We start from the raw sequence: 25,431 nt of genomic DNA on the forward strand, positions 1-25,431 counted from the left end.
AGACCAACCACAGAAGAAACCTACAGGTGGTTGGGGAAGGAAGAAGAACTGTGAGCTCACCAGAAAATGCTAAAATCACAGTCAAGCCACAGGTCTCTTGTGTCTGCAGAAGTAGAAAAACTTTTAAAAATTCAAGCCAGGTATAGCAGTGCCCACTTTTAATCCCAGCATTTGGGAAGCAGAGGCAGGTAGTTCTCTGTGAGTTTGGAGCCAGCCTGGTGTACATAGTAATTTCAGGACTCCAGGACTGCAAAGTGAAACAGTCTCTCTCTCTCTGCCTGCCTGCCTGCCTGCCTGCCTGTCTGTCTGTCTCTCTCTCTCTCTGTCTCTGTCTCTCTCTGTCTCTCTCTGTCTCTCTCTCTCTCTCTCAACAAAAACAATTCAATGCCCTTCTTTGTTCATGCCCTGGGGGAGTATTTGCTTCAGCAAGGACTGGGAGAGTTGGGAAAGGTGGGTGTGTCTTTATGTTTCTTTGTCAGCAGCTGCTGCCCTATCAGCTGTCCCTAGTGAAAGTTTCACAAGGCAGGTTACACCTACCCCTGACATTTGAATATATCTAAGACACCAAATCTTCAAAATGGATGTTCACTTCCAATTGTCAATAAATATCATTTATTCATCCACGTACTAAACTAATGTGTGTGCGTGTGTGTATGCATGTAGTGTGCTACTACAGGTTTTGTTTTTGAGAAGCATCTGAGTGTGTAGCCCAGGCTGGTCTGAAACTCAGGCTCTTCCTTCCTCATTATCCTGAGTGCTATGATCACAAGCTGCACCTCCCCCATACACAGTTTCCAAATGCATATGTATTAAGTGCCTACTGTGTGCTTAGCCTGTGCTAGAGTTATAAAGTGGGCATGAAAAATGCCTGTGTCACAGGCTAGCGTGAAGCCAGTGGCAACAAAAAACAGACTAGACACCAAGAACTTCTGAATCCCATAATTAGTGGAGGGAGGGAGGCTAAGGGAAGGCGTACTCCTCCCAGCAGGGGTGAAGATGGTACAGAGACCATCTGGCCTGCGGAGACACTTGCTATGGGTTTCGAGCAACAGAAGAATGGAACCAAGAGAAGAGAAAAGTTGTATTTTTCCAGATCATGCTTGGTGTGCTTAGCAAGAGCCCCATAAAATTTACAACGTGCCGATAAGCAGCAGTTTGATTCTCCAGCCCAGCAGGTTCCTGCCTGACAGAATTGGGACCACGAGAAGCTGATGAGAAATAGATGAGACAGGTGCCCAGACTTCTTCTTTGCCAATAAAAGGAAACAACACTTTGAAATTGGTGGTGGGCCTGCAGGGAGTGGGAGAAGAACCTGGGGTGAAGGTAATCGTTCTGCCTCAATCCCATTAGCAGAAGGCAGGGCGGCCAGACACTAGGGCACTCACAGTACAGCAGAGTGCTGAGCCTACACTGACAGGTAATTTAATGGGGCCTTGCAAACTCAGAGCTAGCTTTCACAGGCCTGGACCTGCTTGGTGTTTCTCAACCTCTGGGGTCCACTTTTTCAATTACTTCCCTCTCCCACAGGGGGGCCTGGGCACTGGTGTCTTGTGAGTGAGGGTCCAGAGGATGCCAGGTCAATCTGAGGGATATGCAGCTCTTCAATCAAGCTTTAAGGGTCCTTCTGCCTCTAGATCGCCCCAGCTCTAGCACGAGGGAAACTGAGAAGGTCCTGGTGCAATGAGGAGATGAGGGAAGGCTTCCTGGAAAGGGAGGTGTCTATGATGATTGTGAACATGGGATTTTCCAAGAGAAACAGGAAGAGTCCTGTGAGTCAGGGGAGTGAAGAGAGAGCAATGGATGGGTCTAGGTCTACGTGGCCTTCCTGAGGTGCTGAGAGTATAGCTGGGGGGATGGTAGGGGTCAGCCTTGACTTTCAGAAGAAATCTCTTCCCCAAAACATGTTCATCCCCTGTACCACCCCCCCCTCCCGCCCAGGTCTCTCCCAAGCCCAGACCAGAAGTGGAGCCAAACCAAGTATGCAAGATCTTAGAGCAGTGCAAAACCCCAGCTGCCCCTCCTTGTCAGGACCACTTTGTATTTGGCAAAGAACTGGACCTGGACCTGGGGATCCCAGGGGTGGGGTGACACAGTGCTAGCTCCTGGGGGAAACTGCTCCTGAGCTGTTGTCTCTACTTGGCAGCTACAATGTTCCCTGGCTCCTTCTGGCTCTGCTTTCAAGGTTAATAGCATGAGGCCCATGGACAGCTTAGGAGGTCAAAGGACTCAGGCCTGGATGGAACAGTAAAAAGGTTGGAAATCAACTGTGCACGATGAGGACACTGCCATGCCACCCTCAGAACAGCATTGCTTCACACATGACCCACAGATGGGTGAATGTTGACTGTAGCATCCTCCACCAGTCAGAGACTCCAGCAGTTCTCATGACCCTCAAGCTATTACTCTTGACCTGGTTCTATATTCCTCTGAAATTTTAACAGCTCAAAATCCTTGATCAGTAGAAGTTAAACACAAATTAACCACATTGGACAGTCACTTTCAATAACTTTTATATATCTGGCAACCAACTGACATCTAAGTGCCTGGCTCGATTAATCTTCTACAAGTCTTCTGTCCCCAGTTTGCAAGTGGAAGGATGAAGGTTGCTCTCCTGCTGGCACAGTCCAGAGATGGGGGTCAGGGGCAAGGTGTGGACTGACGTGCTTCTGATTAGTCCTAACTGCAAATAAGGAGCTGGTAACACAGAGGTTGGCCACCCCAGGGTGTGAGGGAAAACGCAGCCCAACATGACTTGAAACGTCAAACATTCTGCCAAGAAGCATGTAGGGAGGCAGAGGTGGGAGGGCATCTGTGAGTTTGATCCCAGCCTGGTCTACATAGGGAGTTACAAGTCAGTCGGGGTGACATAGTGAGACCCTGATTTGGTTGAGACAAAGCACAGATGAGTTGTTTGAGGTCACCCTGGTCGCTGTCACCTATTCAGTCCTTTGTGGACTGAAGTGCAAGTTAGAGACTTGCACTAAAGTAAAGTACTTTAGAATAGTGACCTACCCAGGGGATATAAAACACAAGCTCTTAAGACAGCTAAGGTTACAGCTTTCAGTCTTTCTGGCCTCAAGATTGTCACTTTCTTCAAAAATTATTGAAAGCCCAAAGAAAATTTTACTATGTGGGTTATAGCTATTGTTCTTTCCCATACTAGAAATCAAAACTAGACCTTTACATTTTTGTGTGTTCCAGTGGAGGCACTTATGTGCCACAGTGAGTGAGTGTGGTGAGCTGAGATGGTGGCTTGCAGGACACAGTTCTCTCCTCTACCATGTGTGCCCCGAGCACTGGACTAGGCCTTGACAGCAAGTGCTTTTACCTGCTGAGTCTTCTCTCTGGCCCTTACAATTTTAAATTTGTTATCAAAAGTAAATCATGATCGTGGGGCTGGAAGGATGGTGCAGTGGTTATGAGGATCTGTATTCAGTTTCCATCATCCACATGCCAGCTCACAACCCCACAGAACTCCAGTTCCAGGACATCTAACACCTTCTTCTGACCTCCAAGGGTACCAGACTTACACATTGTGCACATACATTTTATGCACAAATACTCAGGAGGATAAAATAAAAACAAATAAATATTTAAAACTAAAGAAATCCTGACCTATTCACATAAATTATATATGTTGATGAAAATACTCATATTTCTCAAAAGAAAGCAATTTGCTATCTTTTGGCACTGGTCTATATTTGTGTAGACTGTTAAAGATTTTTGTACAAGGTGGGACTTCTTTGGGTATTGTCAGTTTTCTCTTGTTGCTTTGGGTTCCCAATAAACAAGGAAAGTACAGACATGGAGGAACCCCAAGGGTCCCAGGGCAAACTCTGGAATTGCTGTGTTCATGTAAAGCAAGAGATCCAGTTCTGCCGCTGTGTGCCTCAGTTTCCTGTGGTGTGCCTAAGGCTGAGTAAGCACAGGTGGTGTTAACTGTAGTCCTGGAGACTGTGTAGTGAGAATTCTGGAATTTTGGTTTCTTTAAAATCACACACACACACACACACAAATATTATAAGAACGTGTTTTTGTTTTAATCCCAGGTGTGGCGATAGGAGGCTGCTTCAGACTGTCCGAAGCAGTTGACTATGATTTGCCTCGTGCTCTAGCAGAGGTATGGTTTTGCTAGCTGCAGATAGTTTCTGCGATTGGGTGATGTTTGGAATTCTGGGAACTTTTCAGAGGGTATATAATGCTTGGGTCCTGAGAAGTGGGATCATTGGGCAGGGGATGTGGTTTGTTAGTATTCATGCTCGAAGAAGAAACAAAGGGAAAGAAATTAGATTCAAGGATCTTTCTTTCTCCCCACTCTATCTTCCTTTCTCCTATCTAGTGATAGAGGGTGAAATGGGGTGGGTGTGGAGGGGGATGGATAAAGAATGGGAAAAAGAAGAACCCACAAAGTATCAAAGACCTATACTATAACCTCAGGAATGCCTCACTGGAAGATTTGTTATTGTGAGACCATCATAGCAACCTTATATCTATGATGTCATTGCTAATTGATGTAATCATTCTTTAAGATTCTTCTTCTTAGAACTGGGAACAAAACACCCATGGAAGGAGTTACAGAGACAAAGTTTGGAGCTGAGATGAAAGGATGGACCATCTAGAGACTGCCATAGCCAGGGCTCCATCCCATAATCAGCCTCCAAATGCTGACACCATTGCATACATTAGCAAGATTTTGCTGAAAGGACCCAGATATAGCTCTCTCTTGTGAGACTATGCCGGGGCCTAGCAAACACAGAAGTGGATGCTCACAGTCAGCTATTGGATGGATCACAGGGCCCCCAATGGAGGAGATAGAGAAAGTACCCAAGGAGCTAAAGGGGTCTGCAACCCTATAGGTGGAACAACATTATGAACTAACCAGTACCCCCCGGAGCTCGTGTCTATAGCTGCATATGTATCAGAAGATGGCCTAGTCGGCCATCAGTGGAAAGAGAGGCCTATTGATCTCGCAAACTTTATATGCCTCAGTACAGGGGAACGCCAGGGCCAAGAAGTGGGAGTGGCGGGGGGGGGGAGGGAAGTGGTGGGGGGTGAGGGTATGGGGGACTTTTGGGATAGCATTGGAAATGTAAATGAAGGAAATACCTAATAAATAAAAAAAAAGATTCTTCTTTTGTTTTAGTTATGTATGAGTGAGTAGGTATGTGCACATGTGTGCATCACCCTTAAAGGCCAGAAAAGGGTATCAGGTCCCTGCTGGAACTGGACTTACAGCAGGCAGTTGTAAGCAGCTTGACTCAGGAATCAGGAACCCGACTCAGGTCCTCTGCACGAGCAGCATTGTCAAGCGCTGAGCCAGCTCTCCAGTCATGATATAATCCTCTATATTTTTCTTTCCCCCTGAATTTAGTAATTCTAAAGACAGGACCCAGAACCTCATACTTGCTCTCCATCCTGTGGGTTATAAAATCTGAAGGGATAGCAGCAGACCTGCAGCTAATGGTTGATTGATCATCAGTTTACATGACACATGGCTGTTTTCAGCCCAGTGTCTGACACTGCCATACAGTTTTCTTCCCAGGCCAGCATCCACAGACAGCATCTGCAAACTTCCAGGAATGGTTCCATGGTTCCAAACCCTCTGGGGCCTCCCCAACTCCTTGAGTTCCTCCCAAGGGTGCCCATCTGAGTCACAAGTGTGCCCTGTGTCACCTACCCTTAGGCCATAGGCTCAAAGCAACAGTGTAAGTCCCATGCCAGACTCCAGCACGTCACATGGGGTGTACCTGCTAGTGTCTGGACACTCTTTTCTCCAGCATATGGCGATTAGGAAGTCACTCTCCATGTGGGACGAGATCTAATCAGCCTGCCGATAATCACCAGGCCCAGAACGTGGCCGCAATTCAGGAAAGACGATCCCTGAAGACAAGTGCCACTTAAATCCTGGCACTGACCACAGTCCCCTTGGTAACCTGTGCTTTTGAGCACGATTTAGCCAGTGAGCTAATTGATGTTCTCCCGGGCAGTCAGCTCGTGCCTGGCGATCGAAATGGACACTAATTGCTGACATCCTTCAGGTAAGAAGCCCTTCATGTTCTCAGGCCACCCAAGAGGCCCAGAGCAGGAACTGAGTCTCTCAGCAAATCAGTGCCATGATTGCAAATAATTAATCGAAACAAGGTTTGCAGAAAGAATTAATTATAGAACCTATCAGAAGAAATAGTGACTTCACTGGATGGGAGAGGCTGCCTCCTTATGGAAGCTCTAGCTGGCTTCTTACAGAAGCTCCAAACAAAGATGTAGTTAATACAAAAATAAGCATTTTTTAAAGGCCTTGCTGTACGTGAAGTTTTACAGAACTGCACTGTGCCTTTACAATCTTATTTTTTCTTTTTTCTTTTTTTTTTTTTTTTTTTTTTTTTTTTTTTTTTTTTTTTTTTGGTGTTTTGAGACAGGGTTTCTCTGTGTAGTTCTGGCTGTCCTGGAACTCACTCTGTAGACCAGGCTGGCCTCGAACTCCGCCTGCCTCTGCCTTGCAAGTGCTAGGATCAAAGGCATTCGCCACCACGGTGCCTTTACAATCTTTTAAAATTATTACATTTAGTTAGTGTGTGTGTGAGTGTGCGTGTGTGTGTGCTCGTGCATTCATGCCAAGGTGTGCATGCTGGTGAAATAACAACATCTGTTAGTCAGTTTTCTCCTTCTACCATGTGGGTCCTGAGGATCAAACCCAGGTCATCAGGCTTGATAGCGAATTTTTTACACACTAAGCCATTTTGCTGGCATTTTGGCATTGACTGTCATGTCACATCTCTGAGATAGACATTTGTCATTTTAAAAGGAGGGCTCAGCATTTGGTCACTGTGACAAAATCCCTGAGATGATCAATTTATAAAAGAAAAAGGTTGTTCAGCTTAGTATTGGAGATTCTGGTTCTAGATCCTTTGCCTCTGGTTGTTTTGCTCTTGTGGAGGCAGCTCCGTGGCATGGAGCATCACAAAGCCCAAGAAATAATAAGAGAGAGGAGGAGGCCCCTGGGACCCATGATCCTCTTGAAGGACAGGCCCTCAAAGTCCCAAGAACCTGCTACTAGGCACAATTTCCTAACAGTTGCACCACTGTGAGGACCGTACCTTGACCATGTAGCCTTTGGTACACTCAAGATCCAAGGGGCTTAGGAAGTGGCTCAGCAGGTAAAGGAGCTTGCTGCCAAACCTGACAACCTGAGTTTGATCCCCGAGCCCCACATGATGGAAGGAGAGAATCTACTCCTGAAAACTGTCCTCTGACATTTATAAGCATGCAGTGGTGTGTACAGCCCTTCCTCTACACACACACACACACACACACACACACACACACACACGATTTTAAACCCTCAAGATCAAAACTAGAGGGTATGTCTTAGGGTCTTACTTACTTACAGATACCATGACCAAGGCAAGTCTTATAAAGGACAACTTTTAAGTGGGGCTGGCTTACAGGTTCAGAGGTTCAGTCCATTATCATCAAGGTGAGAACATGACAGCATCTAGGCAGACAGGGTGCAGGCATAGCTGAGAGTTCTACCTCTTCATTTGAAGGCTGCTAGTGGAAGACTGACTTTCAGGCAGCTAGAATGAGGGTCTTAAAGCCCATGCCCACAGTGACACACCTATTCCAACAAGGCCACACCTCCAAACAATGCTACTCCGTGGGCCAAACATATTCAAACCATGACGGGGTATAAATATAAGCTGGAAAGAGACTTGCACAGGGGCCAGATCACTGTAGCTTCTTAGTGCCACAGGACACAGAAGAAAGCCAGTGCCCAGTGTAGGGCCATTTAATATCCTCTGAGGTGGTATGTGTGTATTTGTGTGTGGTGTGTGTGTGTGTGTGTGTGTGTGTGTGTTTGTGTTATGCATGGGTATGGGGGGGTATAACTGTGTATGTGCATATGTACACTCACTATGCTTAGCTACCCATGGGCCTTCTCAAAGCAGTTTCATGGGGTCAGCTGGCTGTGGTCAGAAGGGCATACCCAGAAAGGAGCCCTCAGCCTCTGACTGGATAAAACTACAAAGCATATTCCTAATTTCCAGAGCCTATCAATTCGGGCAACTCGGAGATACAGTTCACATCTCCCAAGGATCCCTAACAAGATGTAATCCCATTGCCAACCTGTTCACCAATAAAGCCTGTATTCTTCCCTCCCCTCCCTTCCCCTCCCCTCCCCTCCCCTCCCCTCTGCTTTTCTTTCATCCCATGTATTGTCTCCCTGCCCAGACTACTGCTTCCTGGGATTTTTGTCCATATATGTAAATTGTATTCAAATCTTGTCTCAGGGCTGGTGCTTGGGACACCCAGTCTCAGGCAGGTGTAATTATAGAATGTGAAGAAGGAGAGGACCTCAGCACTGCAGTGTCACATAGTGACAAAGTGATGACTGAGGTGACGGCTAAGGAAGAGCAAACAGATCTTTAGGACAACACACTGAAACCTGCAAGCAGGAAGTGGAGCCTGGCATGACAGTACTCAGCTTTCCCCACTGCTGAGCCTTACAGGTGTAAGGATTCAGAATTCAAACATTCTGATTGGCCAGGACATGTGTGCTGATAGGCTAATGTCTGCTGAGTGATTTGAATATTGCTCTTGGAATTGGATGCTTATAATTTTTTTTCAGGGCTAGCAAGGGAAAGGAGGTGGTGCTGGCTGGCAGGTTGATGGAGCCAGACTTTGGAGGCCACCATGGAAGTAGAGAGCAGGGGAGAGATTTGATGAGCCATTCCTATACTCACGCTGCATGACTGACTGACTGTCAGTGACTGTACTTAGTAAAGCCATTTTAAAAATTACTAAGGCTAGAGAACACAGCTCAGTGGTAAAGTTCCACTTGCTGCTTTTGCAGAGGACCTGGGTTTCATTTCCAGCACCCACAAGTTCCGGGGGACCTGATGCCCTCTTCTATGGGAAACAGACAAGCATACGGTGCACATTCATATGTATAGGAAAAACATACACAGGTTCTTTTGGGCAGCTTAGTGAGACTGTCTTTAGGGACAAACGAATGAATGAATGAACGAATGGACTATACCTGAAGTAGGTCCAAGGATTGTGGGAGTGGCATTTCAACAATTTGGTCTGGTGCTTTGTTTTGTTTTTGTCTTTTTATGGACCCCACAGCTGCTCAGGCTGGCATCCTGTTCCTGGTCTTCTGAGAGCCACCTCCTCCTTTACCCTCCCAGGAGCAGAGACTACAGTAACGCACCAGTTCACGCGGAGGCTCTTGTTTAAGTGCTGCCGAGTATTGGAAACAGAGCTTCATGCAAGCCAGACAAGCTCCACCACTAAGCTGCATCCTTAGCTATAAAATAGATACACTTTATGTCGGGGTCCCCATCACTACAAGACAGTGCTATCTAGCTATAAAGAAGGAAATACTGTTACTTCTATAATCTGAGTAGACTTTTAAAAGTTTCTGCTGGGCTGGGGTGTACTTACTGAGTATGTGAAGGATCCTGAGTTCAATGCCCAGTACCAGAATTAATCACCCCTCCTATCACACACACTGTAGATGTGAAATTGGCCAGGAAGCTGCCATCAGCAGCTAACCTTAGATACAAGTTAGGGCTTGTACACTAGAAAGCTGCTTCAGACACACCCCGTATCACGACAGCTCTGTCTTTTACACCCAAAGTCTTCGTAAAACTTCAAAATCTCATTTTTAAAAGTCTCCCAATTGTGGGCTCCTGTAAAATAAAAAATATTTTAAGTTCTTTCTTATTTCAAGAGGGAAGAACCAGGGCACAGTCACACTTTGAACAATGTAAAATTAATTCCAGCAGTGTAAATAATTCAAAGTCCAGTATTTGGGATCAACTCACGATCCTCTGGGCTCCTCCAATGGGGCTTGGGTTACTTCTCTGGCTCTGCCCTCTGCAACACACACAGCTTGTCTTCTAAGCTTAGGCAGGTGACACTCCACTGCTGCTGCTGTTCTTGGTGGTCATCTCATGTACTGGCATCTCCAAAATGCTTCTTGGGTCTTCAGCTGCAACTGGGCTGCACCTTCACCAATAGCCTCGCTTGGACTTTCTTCATGACCCCTTCGATCCTGGGGCTTCAGCTGCTCCTGAGGCTGCCCCTTCACCAGTGGCCTCTCCTGGCCTCCTACTGTGCCAAGCCTCTCCATGACCCCTTCAGGCCCTCAAAACCTTGGACATTATCAAGTATACTTGGGAGACTCTTGCACATGACCAAGTTTGGCTGCCAGCACAAGGTACAGCCTAGGCCACCTCTAGAACACAGTTTCTGTGTGCTGTCTCTCAGGAAACATTTCCCAGAAGATTTCACCACAATGGTGCTGGTCCCTTTTTATTCACTGCCAATTTATCAGCTCTAGCTGAGCAGGATAATTATCCCAGAAAAGCAAATCTTACACTTTATGTTGTTCTGATCTCATGTTAACAATGGTTGATTCCTCAGCCCCAGCTGGCTAGATACCATGTTGTTCCCATAAATGACCTCGTAGATTCTGTGTTTCCTTCTGAAATGTCACTAGTCGGGCCTCCCTCATCTCCACTGTTCTCAACACTCATACCTTCCAAGCTCCTAAAGAACATTGCTCAGTGAGCTCTCAATACTCAGTGACTCCAAAGTACTAAAGTCCTTACAACAATCCTCCCCAAACAACATAGTCAGGTCTGTCACAGGTATACCCATGACCTGTTTAATTTACTATTGATATGATGAACACTTTGCTCAAAAGCAACTTGTGGAGGAAAGGGTTAATTTGGCTTAGATCCCAAGTCATAGTCCATTGTGGGAGGGAAGCCAAGGCAGGAGCTCAAACAGGGTAGGAACCTGGAAGCAGGAGACACAGAAACCACAGAGAAGTGGCTTGCTCAGCCTGGGTTCTTATCCACTAACACTCCACCCTCAATGGGCTGGACCTTCTTCCCCCACCAATTAAGAAAATGTGCTACCAGCTTGCCCGCCTATAGCCTAACCTTTGGAGGCATTTTCAATTAAGGTTCCCTCCTCTCAGATGACTCTTGTGTCAAGTTGACATAAAACTAGCCAGCTCACTCACTGAGTCATCTTGCAGGCCCAAGGAATCAAAGCTTCTGTGTGGGAACTGGACTGAATCTGAAGAGGTTACATGCCCCCACAGGCTGGCATCCTGTTCCTGGTCTTCAGAGAGCCTCCTCCTAGGAGCAGAGACTACAGTCATGCACCACTTCACGCGGAGGCTCCTGTTTAAGTGCTGCAGAAGGCTGGAAACAGAGCTTCATGCAAACCGGACAAGTGCTCCACCATTAAGCTGCATCCTTAGCTATAAAATAGATACATTCTATGTTGGAGTGCCCATCACTAGAAGACAGTACTATTTAGCTATAAAGAAGGAAATACTGGACAGCAGAAGACGTGGGCTTCAGGGATGGAAGAGACTGGAAGAGAGGAGAGAAGATCCCACACATTTCAGATTTCCCATCCTCCCCCAGGACACATGGGCTCCCCCACGAGTCTTTGCTGATGTGCTACTGTTTTACTTGGGTGCTTTGTCTCTATTGCCTCTTGGGCTTAGGGAGTTCTTCTTGTAGGAAGGCCTCTTGCCAAGCTGACCTCTTTTGCTTTCTTGTCTGATTTTTCCACTGGTGGAAAGTCAGGTAGGGAAGCTAAAATAGCAGTGACTTGAAGCTTGTAGCTTCCATGAGAGGAGTATTTATCATATCCCTACTCCAGGCCAAGCCCTGATCGAGGATGCTTTGGTGGGAAACAAAAGTTGGAAAGGGTTTTTTTTTTTTTTTTTTTTTCTGTTAGGAAAAGGGAGGCTGTGCTTGTCATAAGTAGTTAAATTTGGTAACACTCTTTAGTGACTCTCAGTGACTTAATATAAGTTTGTTATGCAGTAAAATCTGGCATGGTGACTCATCTATAACATCTATCAGGTAAAACCAGGACCTCAAAGCCTTCTATCATGTTAGCAAATACACCCTCAGCCTCAACCACCACAGTAGGAAAAAAAAAAGTCTGGGACTGTGCTGCTCTAGCCACCTAGACCAGATATGAAGTGTCCTAACAGCCCATTGGCCAGAGCTGTGCACATGACCCTGCCCTACCCACAAAGGAGGCTGGGAAATGTAGTTGCCAAATGTAGAGCAGCTTATCTCTAACACCAGCCTATACTGAGCAAAATGTGTGCGCCAGTCTCAGGCTGAAGGCAGTGTCCATATAGACCCACACAGAGAAGTAGGACTCAGTTGAAAGTTGCAAAGGGACAACTCCTTTAGTTGAATAATAATATCACCTATGAGGACTGTGAGGTATAACAGGTGAACGTGTTCAGGACAGTGATCAGGTGACTCCTGTCAGTTTGTCCTCTCTTAAGCTTGCTTCCCAGGACACACTCCAGAAGCCTCCTAGTTTTAGTATCTTGACTGTATCCTGATCCTTTGCCTGGTTCATGGTACTATCACAGGACCACCCCTCCTGCACACTCCTCCCCACCCCCAAATCTGGCAGACTCAAGGATCTACAGCCGTCTTCTCTAGCTCTTAATCTCTACCCACCACACCCAGACAATCAAAGACTGCAGAGCCAGACCCTTGGTCACAGTAACATTGTGTTCTGAGAATGGTAACAGGCAAGAGGGTCCTGATTTTCTCAGTTAAGAGGGAGCCCCTTTATGCCCTCTGGGCAGAGCTTGTGGCTGGAGACACCCCCCCCCAAAAAAAAACCCAAAAAACCAAAGAAAAACCTTAATCTATACAGAAGAGCAAAGCAACAAATGACCTGGATATATTTTATTGTCATTGAGATTAACAAGAGCAGGGTTATATACAAGATGTGACCCCCCCCAACATATCTGAATATCCCCCAAACTGCTTAGGGCCCCCAACCTTGGAGGATGCGCTGAAGTTATACCAGGTCAGTCTTGCCATATGGGGCAGATGACAGAAGTTGGATTTTAACACCCAAACTTTTCAATCCTACCCTTTCTGAGGAGGTCCCTTAGGAGGCGTGGAAGAACCGTCTTGGCCAGTGTGGAAGGGGTGAGAGACTGTGGGGCTGTCAGAGAAGAGGGGCCCCCACCTCCTTGCTTGAAGGGATAAGTAGGGTTTTAACTTCCTGATTGGCTCTTTGAAGTTCCTGAAGTGGGTAAGGGAGGGGTTTGGGTGGATGCTATGTACAGAGGGCCCAGGGTTAGCATCTAAGAAGAAAACCAGTGAAGGGACTGGGATAGGATACACAGGGCTTACATCAGCCTAGACCTAAAGCCTGACTCTAACCTTACTCCTCCAGAGGTTCCCTGACCCAGGCTTCCAGTTGTGGGGTTTGCTTTGCCAGGGTCTCCTGGCCCCTACTCAGGTCACCTAGAAGCTGGAGCAGGCCTGTTTGGCCACAAATCCCCTGGGGCCCACAAGGGTGACCCACTGCCCTTTTGCCAGGATGCTGACGTTTCTCAGGCATTAAGCCACCCTCCTCTCCCTCTGTTTCTTCCCAGCTTCTTTGGAGCTCAGGATCTATGAACCTCCGGCCTGGATGCTGCCTCTTGGTGACATCAGACTCCATCCAGGGGAAGGATCGCCTGCCAGGGTGCTGCCGCTTGACTTGGGGGGCATCTGAGAACCAGGAATCCAGAAAGAAATCTGGTAGCCAGGACGGGGGCAGCCAGTCACTGTCCCCCTCATCTGACCATGAATCCTTGTCTTGGTTGGCACGTCGGCCAGGGTGCTGTCGTTTGTGGGGTCTCCAGGCTCCCACTTCTCCCAAATCTCCCCTCTCTTCGGCTTCAACGTCTTCCTCCTTCTCCTCCCTTTTGCCCGGATGCTGGCGTTTTGTGATCCAGGAATCTGGAGAAGTAAAAGGCAGTGTGGGAGAGCCTGGTCCCGTCATCAGGAACCCTTGCTTGCAGGCCATGGACCACTTCAGACTTCTACTTTGTCATAGCTCTTAGAGCAGCTCCTCCCTCCCATTGTCTGTTCTGCTTCCCAGCTCTTACAGACACCCCTCACACCAATGGTGAAGGGCACTGCTGCTGGCTTCCAGCCCCCAGCTCTCTTCTTTCTTGCTGGGTGACAATAAACCACTTCTTACTTGTATTCTCTGAATCTCAGTTTCCAGGACAAAATGGCAACATGTCCTTATAGACAGGGCCTTAGACACAAGTGCTTGGTAAACAATAATTAAAGCTGTTAGGGATAGGGACCATTGTGAAATTGTGACTACTGAAAATCTACCTTCTGATTATTTCTAACACTGTGGTCCCAAGGGCTGGTAACCTCCCCACCCTATGGAGAAACTGTCTAGAAGGTTATACGCTTCTTAAATCTGGAACAGGGGCACTGACTGGTGCTCCCCCAACCCTCTCCACATGGCTCCCTTCCCCCTATACTCACCTAAGGCAGCACCAAGGTCCCCTCGCACACGCTGGAGGTCTTTCCTCAAGAATCGACGTTCTGGCCGGACCTGGACTTTCTCCAGGCCTGGAAGGTCAGGAGTCACAGCACCTTCCTCCTGGGCTGCTTCCAGCAAGGCGCAGGATTTGGGGATACCAGTTAGCACGAAGATCAAAGCCAGAGCCATCATCAGCCAAGGTCCCTGCATCTTGGAGTCTAGGGTCAAAGGCAGTGGGTGTAAGGGTAAATGCACCGCCTGCTCTGAGGTTGTCCCCTTCCCTTCCCCAGAACAAGGTCATCTGCCACCTTGTGCCAGGTGCAGCTGAGCCTCTGGTAGCTTTCCTGGTATCAGGGTGCCAAGGTGCCTATCCAAACTAGGAGGCGATGGAAACCCCACTGTCTCCGCCATCCCTAACTGTCTCCCAAAGTTGGGGGAGTCAGCGCTGCATCTGACACCCCTACCCCGGTGTACCCATTAAGGTTGCAGTGCTGACAGGAGAAGCTAAAGTCATAGCGGCCAAAACTGTCTCCAAGGCTCCATCTACATTCTAACCCCAGCCCTTCACCGCAATCTCCTTACTCCAGAGCTGAAATTCTTGCTCACATACACGAACTCCCCATGTAACCCTTTGCTCCCTTGTCTAGGCTAGAAGAAGACTCTCACTGGACGCCCACATCCTAATTCCAAAGTGAAGGTTCTATTTCTAACGTTAGTGTACAAATTCGAACTCTAGGGTGGGTCCGACCGTCCTGGTGTGGACCTGCTGACCGACCTCTTCCACCCAGAACTCCCAGTGCCCTGGCCAGTGTGCTACAGGAAGGTGGCGAGGCAGGTGGAGGGGACACCTGTTTGGGATCCCAGGTCAGAGGCATTACCTGCAAGGTGGAGACTCTGCAGAGCTTTCCAAGATGCTGAGCCGAAGAGTGCAAACTGGCTGGGTAGAGTCTGCAAGGCTCCAGAATCCAGAGTCGACTGCGCGCTCCTCGGAGGGGCCGAGGCTTATATGCGCTCGAGACAGCGGCGCCTGTGAGGTCAGCGGGGAGGGGGCGCAGGCCGAATGCAGGGGCGCTGACGGCAGAGCCGGGGGACCCGCCCGCTTTCCGGAAACCTGGTGGGGGCCGAGCGAGCGAGGAGGCGCGGCTGGCGCAGGTTGGCGCCCTGCTCCGGAGGTCTATTGACTAAGAGAACATCTGACTAGGGAACAAAGGGAGGGAGAGACGTCCCGGGAATAGTTCGCGATGGAAAGGAGACAAGAGTGGGGACCAAGAGACAAATGCTCGCAGACATCCAGAGACAAGACAGATGCAGAGTGTGGGCAGCAAAAGAAAGAGCATCTAGTGGCACCTGTGCTTGATTGACTGTGTCACTGGCCGAATTCCCCTCTTCTAGTTTCCCCATCTGTGCAATGGGAGAGAAACCAGTTCCTCGATGATGGCTCTAAGGCTACAATGAATGATAGGGCTGTTTGGCTCAACTCCCACAAGGTCCTGAAAGTACATTTCTTTACATTTTCCTGTCACCTGCAGGAGAATCATGGTCCAAGGGGTGATAGTCAGTCCCACTTTACATATAGGAGAGCTCAGTAGAGGGAAAGCTGAAAGGCAAAGGCAAATAGATTTCAGCTAGAGTCCTTGCCTTAGATGAAGATGCTAAGGGTCTGGGGACACGTCTAACTCAGCTTCCTGACCGCCCCCCAGGCACCTCTGTGTTTCTGGGTCATAAGAGTATCATCAGACAGATGGGAAATCTAAGACCCCAGTTTGACCCCTGCTTCCCAGCCAGACTCCAGGGTTTGAAGAATTTGCCACCCAGCCTGTTGCCTCCTGGTTGGATATGACCACGGCTATTCTGATTCTGAGCAGTTGTGACCACCCTCAGAAGACCCTTGCCAGCTAAGGCCTGTTAACATGTCCTGACTAGGGGCAGGAGACTGCAGCTGTAAGTTGCCCCAGGGTACTTCCTAGTGACGTAGCTGCCTTTGAGTTACCCATGTAACGACAAGTCACCCATGTAACGCCAACAAACTCCTTGGTTCACCTAGCTAGACTTCCCCCACCCCTACCCCCATTGGTACCCTCTATATCTGGGGTGAAAGAATGTTTCTCTCACCCCAGAAAAGCTCATGTGACACTTGCGACCTGTTCCCTCATGCAAGTCACAGTGGACCCTTAGCCACAGACAGGAGAGGTTACCAGGGTGTTTCTCCCCACAAAAACAATTCCCTTGTACAGATTCTCAAGCCTGTGCCAAGAAAGCCACTCAAGGATATGCCAGGCAGTACGGCTTCTAGAAGCCACGATTGCAAGTGGTTAGGTACCTGTCTATCAGGAAGGGGCTGCTTAAATCAAGTGGGGTCTATCCAAGATGACTCTGGGGTCTAATATGGTGTCTAAGAGATGGAGGCAGGTCTGGAGAGATGGCTCAGCAGTTAAGAGCACTGACTGCTCTTCCGGAGTAACCACATGGTGGCTCACAACCATCTGTTATGGGATCCGATGCCCTCTTCTGGTGTGTTTGAAGACAGCTACAGTGTACTCACATACATAAAATAAATAAATCTTAAAGAAAAGAGAGAGAGAGAGAGAGAGAGAGAGAGAGAGATGGAGGCAGCAGTGTGTGTGTGTCTCTGTGTGTGTGTTGCATGGTAAGCTACACGACCCCTTAAGTGATCAAAGCAGAGAGGAAGAAAGTGTGTGCACAGGACAGACTGCCAGTGAACCACTAATTCTCTGACAAAGAGATGGACCAGAGGAAGGGAGGGAGGGTGGATTACATACCCTCAGCGGGATGCAGGAGGTTTGCTTTTGTTCACTGTTTTGACACACTGGGCTCTGCTGACCTTGGAGAGGCCACCGGTCTAAGCTTAGCCTAGGAGACCCTTTCATATGCAAAGCGACCCAGACCAAAGCTCTTTCCCACCCCTGGCTCCTAGCACCCAGGTTCAGGTGCTCTAAACCACTTTCATCCACCCTATCCCTTAAGGTGGGTACTGGAAGAAAACTATTGTAGAGTTTATGCCCCAGCTCTGAAGTGACCAAAACTAGCCCACCCTGTTGACCCTGCCTTGACTAATCTTTCCTGTATTAGAAGTAGGCTTCTAGCCTGCATTATGCTCCACGATCTTCACCTTCTAATTAATGCTGGTACTGCCCTGTACAGCACCTGGGGTGGAAAGGGATGCTCCCACTCTGTTCTCATTTCCTTCCTTCCTTCCTTCCTTCCTTCCTTCCTTCCTTCCTTCCATCCATCCATCCACCTACCTACCTACCTACCTACCTACCTACCTACCTATCTGTGTGTTTTACTTTGAGACAAGATATGGCTAAAGCTACCCTGGTTCAGGGTGGCCTCCAATTTGAGATCCTTCTGCCTCACTCTCCTTATGTGCTGGGATGACAGGACAGCGCCACCATGACTACTTCTAAGATGTTTAGTCGTAGCCATGTCCTCTTGACCAACTGGCCTCACCTTACCTGAACATACCAAATAAGACCAACTATCGTTTTATGAGTCCTGACCCCACGGGTGTTCTCTCTCCCTCTCCCTTTCTCCTGAGGATCCAGCCCAAGGACTCTCCCATTGAACTCTATGAAGGACATTGCTGGTTTCCTTGATTCTCAGATTGTTAATGATGCTGAACTTTTGAAAATAAATAGTGGGGTTATTTAGTAGTAAGCATGCGTCCCTCCAGGACCCTAACACACACCACTGCAGGTGTGCAAAGTCTGGGCGTCCTTAGGTGGTGGGCCAGACAATCAACAAGCCTGGCGGTCATTAAAGTGGCCCTTCCCCGGCACAATCAGCTTTGCACCATACCTCCTGTTTTCCCACACTAGTTTTAAGAAAGGGGACAATGAGACAGTTACCCTTCTTAGAATTTTAAATACCCTGAGAAAAGAGAGAGGAAGAATCACAATTGTCCCTCCCCCAGATTTCAAATAACACAAGAAAGGAGAGAGGGAGTTAGTGGGCTTTGTAGATGAGCATTAAGAAAAAGCCATTTCCTCCTGGGAAAAACGTGGCTACTTTGTGGATTTAGCCTTTTATTTTTCTTTCATTCTCTTTAGTTTGCTCTGTTAAGTGACTTCTGACCAAAAGAAAAGAATCTGGGTCCTCCACTGGCCCCCTGTGGCGATGTGACATTCTAAACCACCCAAATCTTTATCAGGTGACAAAGGCAAACTTTTGTCTTTTGTTGGAAGAGTTAACCCAACTGTACCGCACTACTCAGGAAGAGAGCTGGGCCCCTGAAGATGCTGAGAAAGAGGGAAGCAAGACTCTCTCCCTGGAGGACTGTTTATCGTTTATGCAGTCTGGAAGCCCCCCTTTGCAGTTGCCCACAGGTCCTCCAGGACCAGCTTGTCAGCTGTTCTGAGTTCTAGCTAAAGCCTCACTTTTCTCTTCCTAAGCACATATACCCAGACACTCCTCTCTGACCGGCAGTGTTCTTTCTCCCCCTGTCTCTGTCTGTCTCTATTTGTCTCTGTCTCTCTCCTTACTTCCTCCCTCCCTTTCCCTCTCTTTTTCTTTCTCCTTCCTCAGCCCTCCATTCCCAGTGTAAGTGCCTGAACTTACCTCTAGACTCAGAGTGTGGCTTTCTTTCTTCCTCTGAGCCATCTCCTTCCTCGCAGAAATCTTCAGCCTGCCTTGGTTTTTCTCCCTAACTTTAATAAGTGGTTTGTTTCTGTCTCGGTTGGCTTCATTGGTTTTTTAACCCTTTGAACCCACAGTAGCATGAGGGAGTTCCCAGTGACACCAGGGTAGTGCTGGCTTCCAGAACCCACCTCTGTTTCCCCAGCCTTCTCCCTTGTTCCTTGGTGTCTGGCAGACACCACAGTCCCTATCAACACTGAGCAGAAACCAGGACCCCTGGTGGCTCCATTCACTTACCTGTTCATTTTGTAAGTAACTGGATTGTTTAAAGATTTGTTTGTTTTATTGTAAGTTATGTGCACGTGTGTGGAGATGTGCACATGTGTGTGTGGGTCTCTGCTGAGGCCAACCTGTAGCCTGACTTACAAGGAGATGTTGATCCTGACATGGGTGCTGGGAAGTGAACTCACCGATCTATAAGAGCAGTAAAAGCTCTTAATTGTTGAGCCATCTCTTTAGTCCCCCAGTGATAGGCTGTTTTGAGGGTTAGATTTGTTTTACAATGTTTATATTGTGTATGAGAATTCCTGGAAAGATGCTGTGTCTACAAAGGCTTGCAGAACTAAAGTGATGTGGAAAGGTTGGAATGTTACAGGTCTTGAGGGTAATTACAATTTACCTTGGGCTAGCTTTAGCCCCCTAAATAGCCATTCTTGCCCACCTCTGAGCCAGACCTAACACGCAGTGAGTAACACATACAACTTCTTTGCAATGTACGAACAGACTCCTTTGTCTATGACCTAAAGCAGAGTTCTTCCCACTTTGCTATAATCACCAATGTATCCGCCTCTCTTTGTTCTGTAACTAGGAAAAGCTTTTATGAAACTGCCTCCATGTTAAAACATGGAATTTGAGATGGCCTGAATCTGTGTTCCTGGGCCACGGTCAAGCAAGTTCGGAATAAACTGTCTCTCGTCCCTTTGAGATGAGAGTTGTGTTTTCTCATGAACTATACCAATATCATCATAGAGTCATCATATGCTGTCATAAGAAGAAATACAAGGGTGGCTGCTGAGATGGCTCAGTGGGTAAACGTGCTTGCTGCTAAGCCCGGTGTCTTGAGTTCAATCCCTTGAACTCACATAGTGAAAGGAGAGAAATGACTCCAGCAAACTGTTCTCCAATCTCCACGTGTGGGCTACAACTCTTTTCATGCAAATAAATCAATAGTTAAAATTAAAGAAAAAATTACAAAAAAATCATGGGTGGAATGTATGTATGCATGTATGTATACATATGTGTGTACAAATGTGGTTAGTTCTATGTAACTTTACCATGTTTATCAACCACAAAATGGGGCAGGGTCTAGGGAGATGGCTCTGTGGTGAAGAACACTGGTAGCTCTTCTAGAGGAACTGTGTTCAGTTCCTATTAGCCACATGGTGAATTATAATCACTAACTCCAATTCTAGGGGATCCAATGCCCTCTTCTGGCTCTGAGGGCAGAGCATGCTTGTGGGACATAGAAACTCACATAAGAAAACATACATGCACATAAATAAAGGGTTTATTTTACATTTTTGAAACAGGGTCTTACTATATAGCCCAGGCTGCCCTCTATCACAGTGATCCTCCTGCCTCAGCCTCTCAAGTGCTGGAATGATAGGCATTCACTATCACATCCAGCTCTGGAATGTCTTTTTTTCTTTTCTTTTCTTTCTTTTTTTTTTTTTAAAGAAGCTTTTGTTTATTTTTTTAGTATATGCATTACAGGAAACAAGAAAGCAAGAACAAAGTCACCCAGTCACAAGCAGCTCAGCTCGATGTGTTGTTCTAGATCCTGCAAGCGTACACACACTTGGGTAATTGAGATTATACAGTATGTACCATGCTTTTTTAAAATGAGTACTTTGCCCGAATGTATATAAGTTCACCGCATGCATACTTGGGGCCCTTGGAAGCCAGGAGAAGGTGTTAAATTCCCTGAAACTGGAGTCTCAGACAAGACAGTTGTAAGCTACCGTGTGGATGCTGGGGATGGACTTGGGGTCTCTGTAAGCGCATCCAGTTCTTTTAACCACTGAGCCACCTCTTTAGCCTTAAAGTGGGGAGGCAGAGGCAGGAGGATCTCAGCTGAGTTCAAGGCCAGCCTGTTCTCTACGTAATGAGTTCCAGGATAACTAGAGCTACATAGTGAGACCTTGTCTCCAAAAAATCAAAACAAATGAACATGACATGAAAATGTCGTGGACATATACTCAGTCCTTTTCTTTATAATTCCTTTTGCTATGAAAAATAATGAATATATTTTTTGCCCAAGATCATAAAAACCATCTTCGAAATTCTGGCAAAAGTGGTCAATTCCGGGCTGGAGAAATGGCTCAGTGGTTAAAAGCACTGACTGCTCTTCCGAAGGTCCTGAGTTCAAATCCCAGCAACCACATGGTGGCTCACAACCATCTGTAACAAGATCTGACATTCTTCTTCCAGAGTGTCCGAAGACAGCTACAGTGTACGTACATATAATAAATAAATCTTTAAAAAAAAAAGTGGGGCTGGCGAGATGGCTCAGTGGTTAAGAGCGCCGACTGCTCTCCCGATGATCCCGAGTTCAAATCCCAGCAACCACATGGTGGCTCACAACCATCTGTAATGAAATCTGATGCCCTCTTCTGGAGTATCTGAAGACAGCTACAGTGTACTTACATATAATAAATAAATAAATAAATAAATAAATAAATAAATAAATGTTTAAAAAAAAAGTGGTCAATTCCATAGAAACCCCACCCGGAAGCCTCTCTCTTCCAGGCCCCTCCCCTCTTGTGGGAGAGTGTGAGGGAGGTGGTCTATGGCTCTCTGATGCTGAAGCCACTGGAAACATTTGTCAGTCTCATCTTGGTCACCACTTTACCCCTTTATTGAGCAAGTGTTCGTCTCACTGCACAGCCTCAGCAAGGTTCTGCACCTAGGGTCCTAGTGGGACATCAGCAGGTTGAAGAAGAGGGAAAGATGGGGGCCTAGCAGATCTCACTCTGCCTTGATGGCCTTGGAGATGTTTGGATTCAGATAACAAAACAGTTTAAACCAGGGAGAGATCCTGTCTGACTTTTTTTTTTTTTTTTTTTTTTTTTTTTTGGTTTTTCGAGACAGGGTTTCTCTGTATAGCCCTGGCTGTCCTGGAACTCACTCTGTAGACCAGGCTGGCCTTGAACTCAGAAATCCGCCTGCCTCTGTCTCCCTAGTGCTGGGATTAAAGGCGTGTGCCACCACGCCCGGCTTGATCCTGTCTGACTTATCTCTTCAGGTATGACGAGCTCTGAGGGCACAGCTGCCTCAGTTTCTCTCTTGTTCTTCCTCCCCTCTTACACTTACACTCTGCCCACTTCGGAGTTACTTATATTCTGCCTGGTCCAGACCACCTCTGCCCTCGCCCCATGCACATTCCCCAGGTGCCCTGAGAACCAATTTATCCACAGAAAACTGCAATCACAGGAAAGGAGGACCCTACCCTGAGATCCTCTGTCCAGCTGTAAGTCTCACTATGCAGCCCTGGCTGGCCTGGAATTCTCTAAGTAGACCAGCTGCCTTCAAACTCACAGAAATCCACCTGCTTCCACTTCCAGAAGGTTGAGATCAAAGGTATGCACCACCATGCCCAGCCCACAAAGAAACTTTTTAACAGAAAGTCATGCAAAAGATTTCTCTAACCCAGAATCTGAGATTTTAGTTTGTGGTGGTGAGGAGGTGAGACTCTGTCTTCTGAAAGATACATTTGAAGCTGGCCTTCAGATAAGCTCCAGAAGGCTTATGCTAATTCTGATGAGGGCGGAAGCAGGGTGGGGGTGGTGCGAGACATCTTGCTGCCAGGAAGTCACAATTGCTTGGCGGACCCGACACCCCATCATCCATCAAGCCTGCCAGAGATAACAAGCCCCCAACCCTTGCTGTAGCTTCTTATTACAAGAACAAAATAAAAACCAACTTGGCAATCACTTGGCTATTTGGGTGTATTTATCTTGCTGTCAGCCACAGTGGGCTCGATCCTGATGTTCCAAGCTAATTAGAGCTTGCCCTCACTTAAGTGGCATCTGCATCCTGAATATTGGAAACGGGGGAACAGGGATGAGTGTGCTAATGCTGAGCCGCTGAACCATGAGTCAGGGTGACGGAGGTGGAGGAGGAAGGGCCCAGCTGATGCTGATGTGACCTTCAATGCAGTCTATACCCCAGAGCCCCCAGAACCAACATACCTTTCTGTCATCCTGTGAGAGTCCATGGGTACATCTAGGGTGAATCTGTGCTGTTCCACCTGCTGGCATCTGGCTAATGATTTTGAAAGAACCTTCCCTCTTGAGCATATGCCTCAGCTTAGAGCCCACTCTTCCTAGGTTCTCGAGGGCAAGATGTGCAGGGATAGCAATGGCAGTGGGACCAGACAGTTTAGGCCCTTGCTGCCCAGCTGGAACTCTGTGGGCCTTTCCAGTTGGTATCAAAGTTGATCCTTAGGTCTTCTCACTAGGCAATAAATCTATCTCTGTTTTTGTTTGAGGCAGGGTCTCACTATGTCTTCCTGACTAGCCTGGAATTCTCTGTGTAGACGTCACAGGGATCCTCCTAGTTCTGTCTCCCAAGTGCTGGGAATAAAAGAATATGCCACCAGCCTGGCCAATAAATCCCTTCTTAAGGTGAGTCAGTGCTCTGGTTTGGTGGTAAAATAGGCCCTGTTGGGTCAAGCCTTGGCTGCTTGTTCTCTTTAGTGAGTTATGGATCCTTGGTGGGGCCCTAGAGGCAGGAAGATTATAGCTGGACCCTGACTCCTGCCTCCCCTCCCCAACCCCCACCATTCAATGTCTTCCCTCTCCCTCTCTCCCTCCATCTCCTTTCATCTCTCTCTCTCTCCCCCTCCCCCCTCCCTCTCCCTTCTTCTCTCTCCCTCCCTCTCCTTTCTGGTCCACTGTGATGTGTCCATCAGGCTGAGAGGTACTCTTCCATTCCTTTACTACTACGACTAAAGCCCTCCGAAGCCCTGAGCCACAGCCATTCTTTCCTCCCTGAAGTTGCTTCTGGTGGGAATTGTGTTCACATTAACTATCCGGAGTTGGGCTCTGTTTGCATTCCTGGTTGATAGGCCTCTTCCTCTGCTCTGGGACCTCTGCACAGTCACAGACTCAGGCTGTGGGGAAAGGACCTGCCAAGGACTGAGACAGCTGTAGGGAAAGAACACCAGAGGCAACAGGAAGAAAGCAGCTTCCTTTACAGTGCCCAAGGTGCTGGAAATGTTCTGTTTATCCAGAAATAGTTCAGAGAAGCTTGAAACAAAGCTCTATCTCCCCTTGTCTCAGTGGTTATATGTTTATCTGGTTCCCCTCTGGCCCCTTCCTATAACAGAGCCCTGGTTATAAAAGGAACACTGCTCTCTCCTCCTGTGAGGCCTGTCTTGAGATGGGACTGTCCTGACCATGGGAGAGGCCACATGACCAAGTCCTGAGCAGAGAGAGTCAAATTTTCTGGCTATAAGGACTGGCTCAAGACTAGACCTATGGTCAAACTGGGCCAATGAGACTTTTACATTTAAGATTTAGTTTTTTTTTTTTTTTTAAATAAGATCTTTATAGATAGTCCTACGTGGCCTTTAACTCACTATGTAGACTAGACTGTCCTCAAACTTATAGATATCTGCTTGCCTTTGCCTCCTGAGTGCTGGGATGAGAGGTGTATGACACCACACCCAGATAAAACATTTAAAAAATATATTTATTGACACTTGTGCCATGATCTATGTATGAAGGTCAGAGGATCGCCCAAGGGAGTTGGTTTTCTCTGTACACCGAGTGGATTATTGAGTCAAAACCAGGTAGTCAGGCTTGGTAGCAAGCACCTTTATCTGCTGAACTGTCTATCTCACTGGCCTCACACTTGAGATCTTGGCTGAAATCATGTATCTTTAGTCATTCTGGTTTTGTGGGGTTGCCTAGTAGGAGTTTCTGTTGCTGAGAGTAAGATGCTGTGACCAAAAACAACTTGGGGAGGAAAAGGTCTAATCGGCTTACCCAAATACAGGCCATCATTTAGAGGAACCAAGCTAGGAACTCCATCAGGCCAGGAAGCTAGAGGGAGAAACTGAAGCATGGACCATGAAGGAATGATGCTTACTGGCTTGTTCCCTATGCCTTGATCAGTCTACTTTTTTTTTGGGGGGGGGAGGGGGTTGTTTTTGTTTTTGTTTTTGTTTTTTTTTTTTGTTTTGTTTTTTTGTTTTTCTGAGACAGGGTTTCTCTGTGTAGCCCTGGCTATCCTGGAACTCATTCTGTAGATCAGGCTGGCCTTGAACTCAGAAATCCTCCTGTCTCTGCCTTCTAAGTGCTGGGATTAAAGGTGTGTGCCACAACTGTCCAGCTCTCAGTCTACTTTTTTATATCTCTCAAGATCACGTGTTGGCAGATAATGCCATCCTCACTGGGCCGAGCCCATCCACATTAATCACTATCTTCA

The 25,431-nt window shown here is 47.4% G+C and overlaps 1 protein-coding gene across 1 annotated transcript; it reads right to left on the bottom strand.

Moving 5' to 3' along the window:
• Window positions 1-12,734: 12,734 nt before the first annotated feature.
• Window positions 12,735-15,324, bottom strand: Trh (thyrotropin releasing hormone). The gene is made up of 3 exons (NM_009426.3): window positions 15,222-15,324; window positions 14,346-14,561; window positions 12,735-13,799 (listed from the first exon to the last, which is right to left on the bottom strand). The coding sequence occupies exons 2-3, from the start codon at window positions 14,551-14,553 to the stop codon at window positions 13,237-13,239; spliced, it is 771 nt and encodes a 256-aa protein (NP_033452.2). The 5' UTR covers window positions 14,554-14,561; window positions 15,222-15,324; the 3' UTR covers window positions 12,735-13,236.
• Between the last annotated feature and the right edge of the window lie 10,107 nt (window positions 15,325-25,431).

This window comes from Mus musculus, chromosome 6, assembly GCF_000001635.26.
Source record: "Mus musculus strain C57BL/6J chromosome 6, GRCm38.p6 C57BL/6J".
Lineage (NCBI taxonomy): Eukaryota > Metazoa > Chordata > Mammalia > Rodentia > Muridae > Mus > Mus musculus.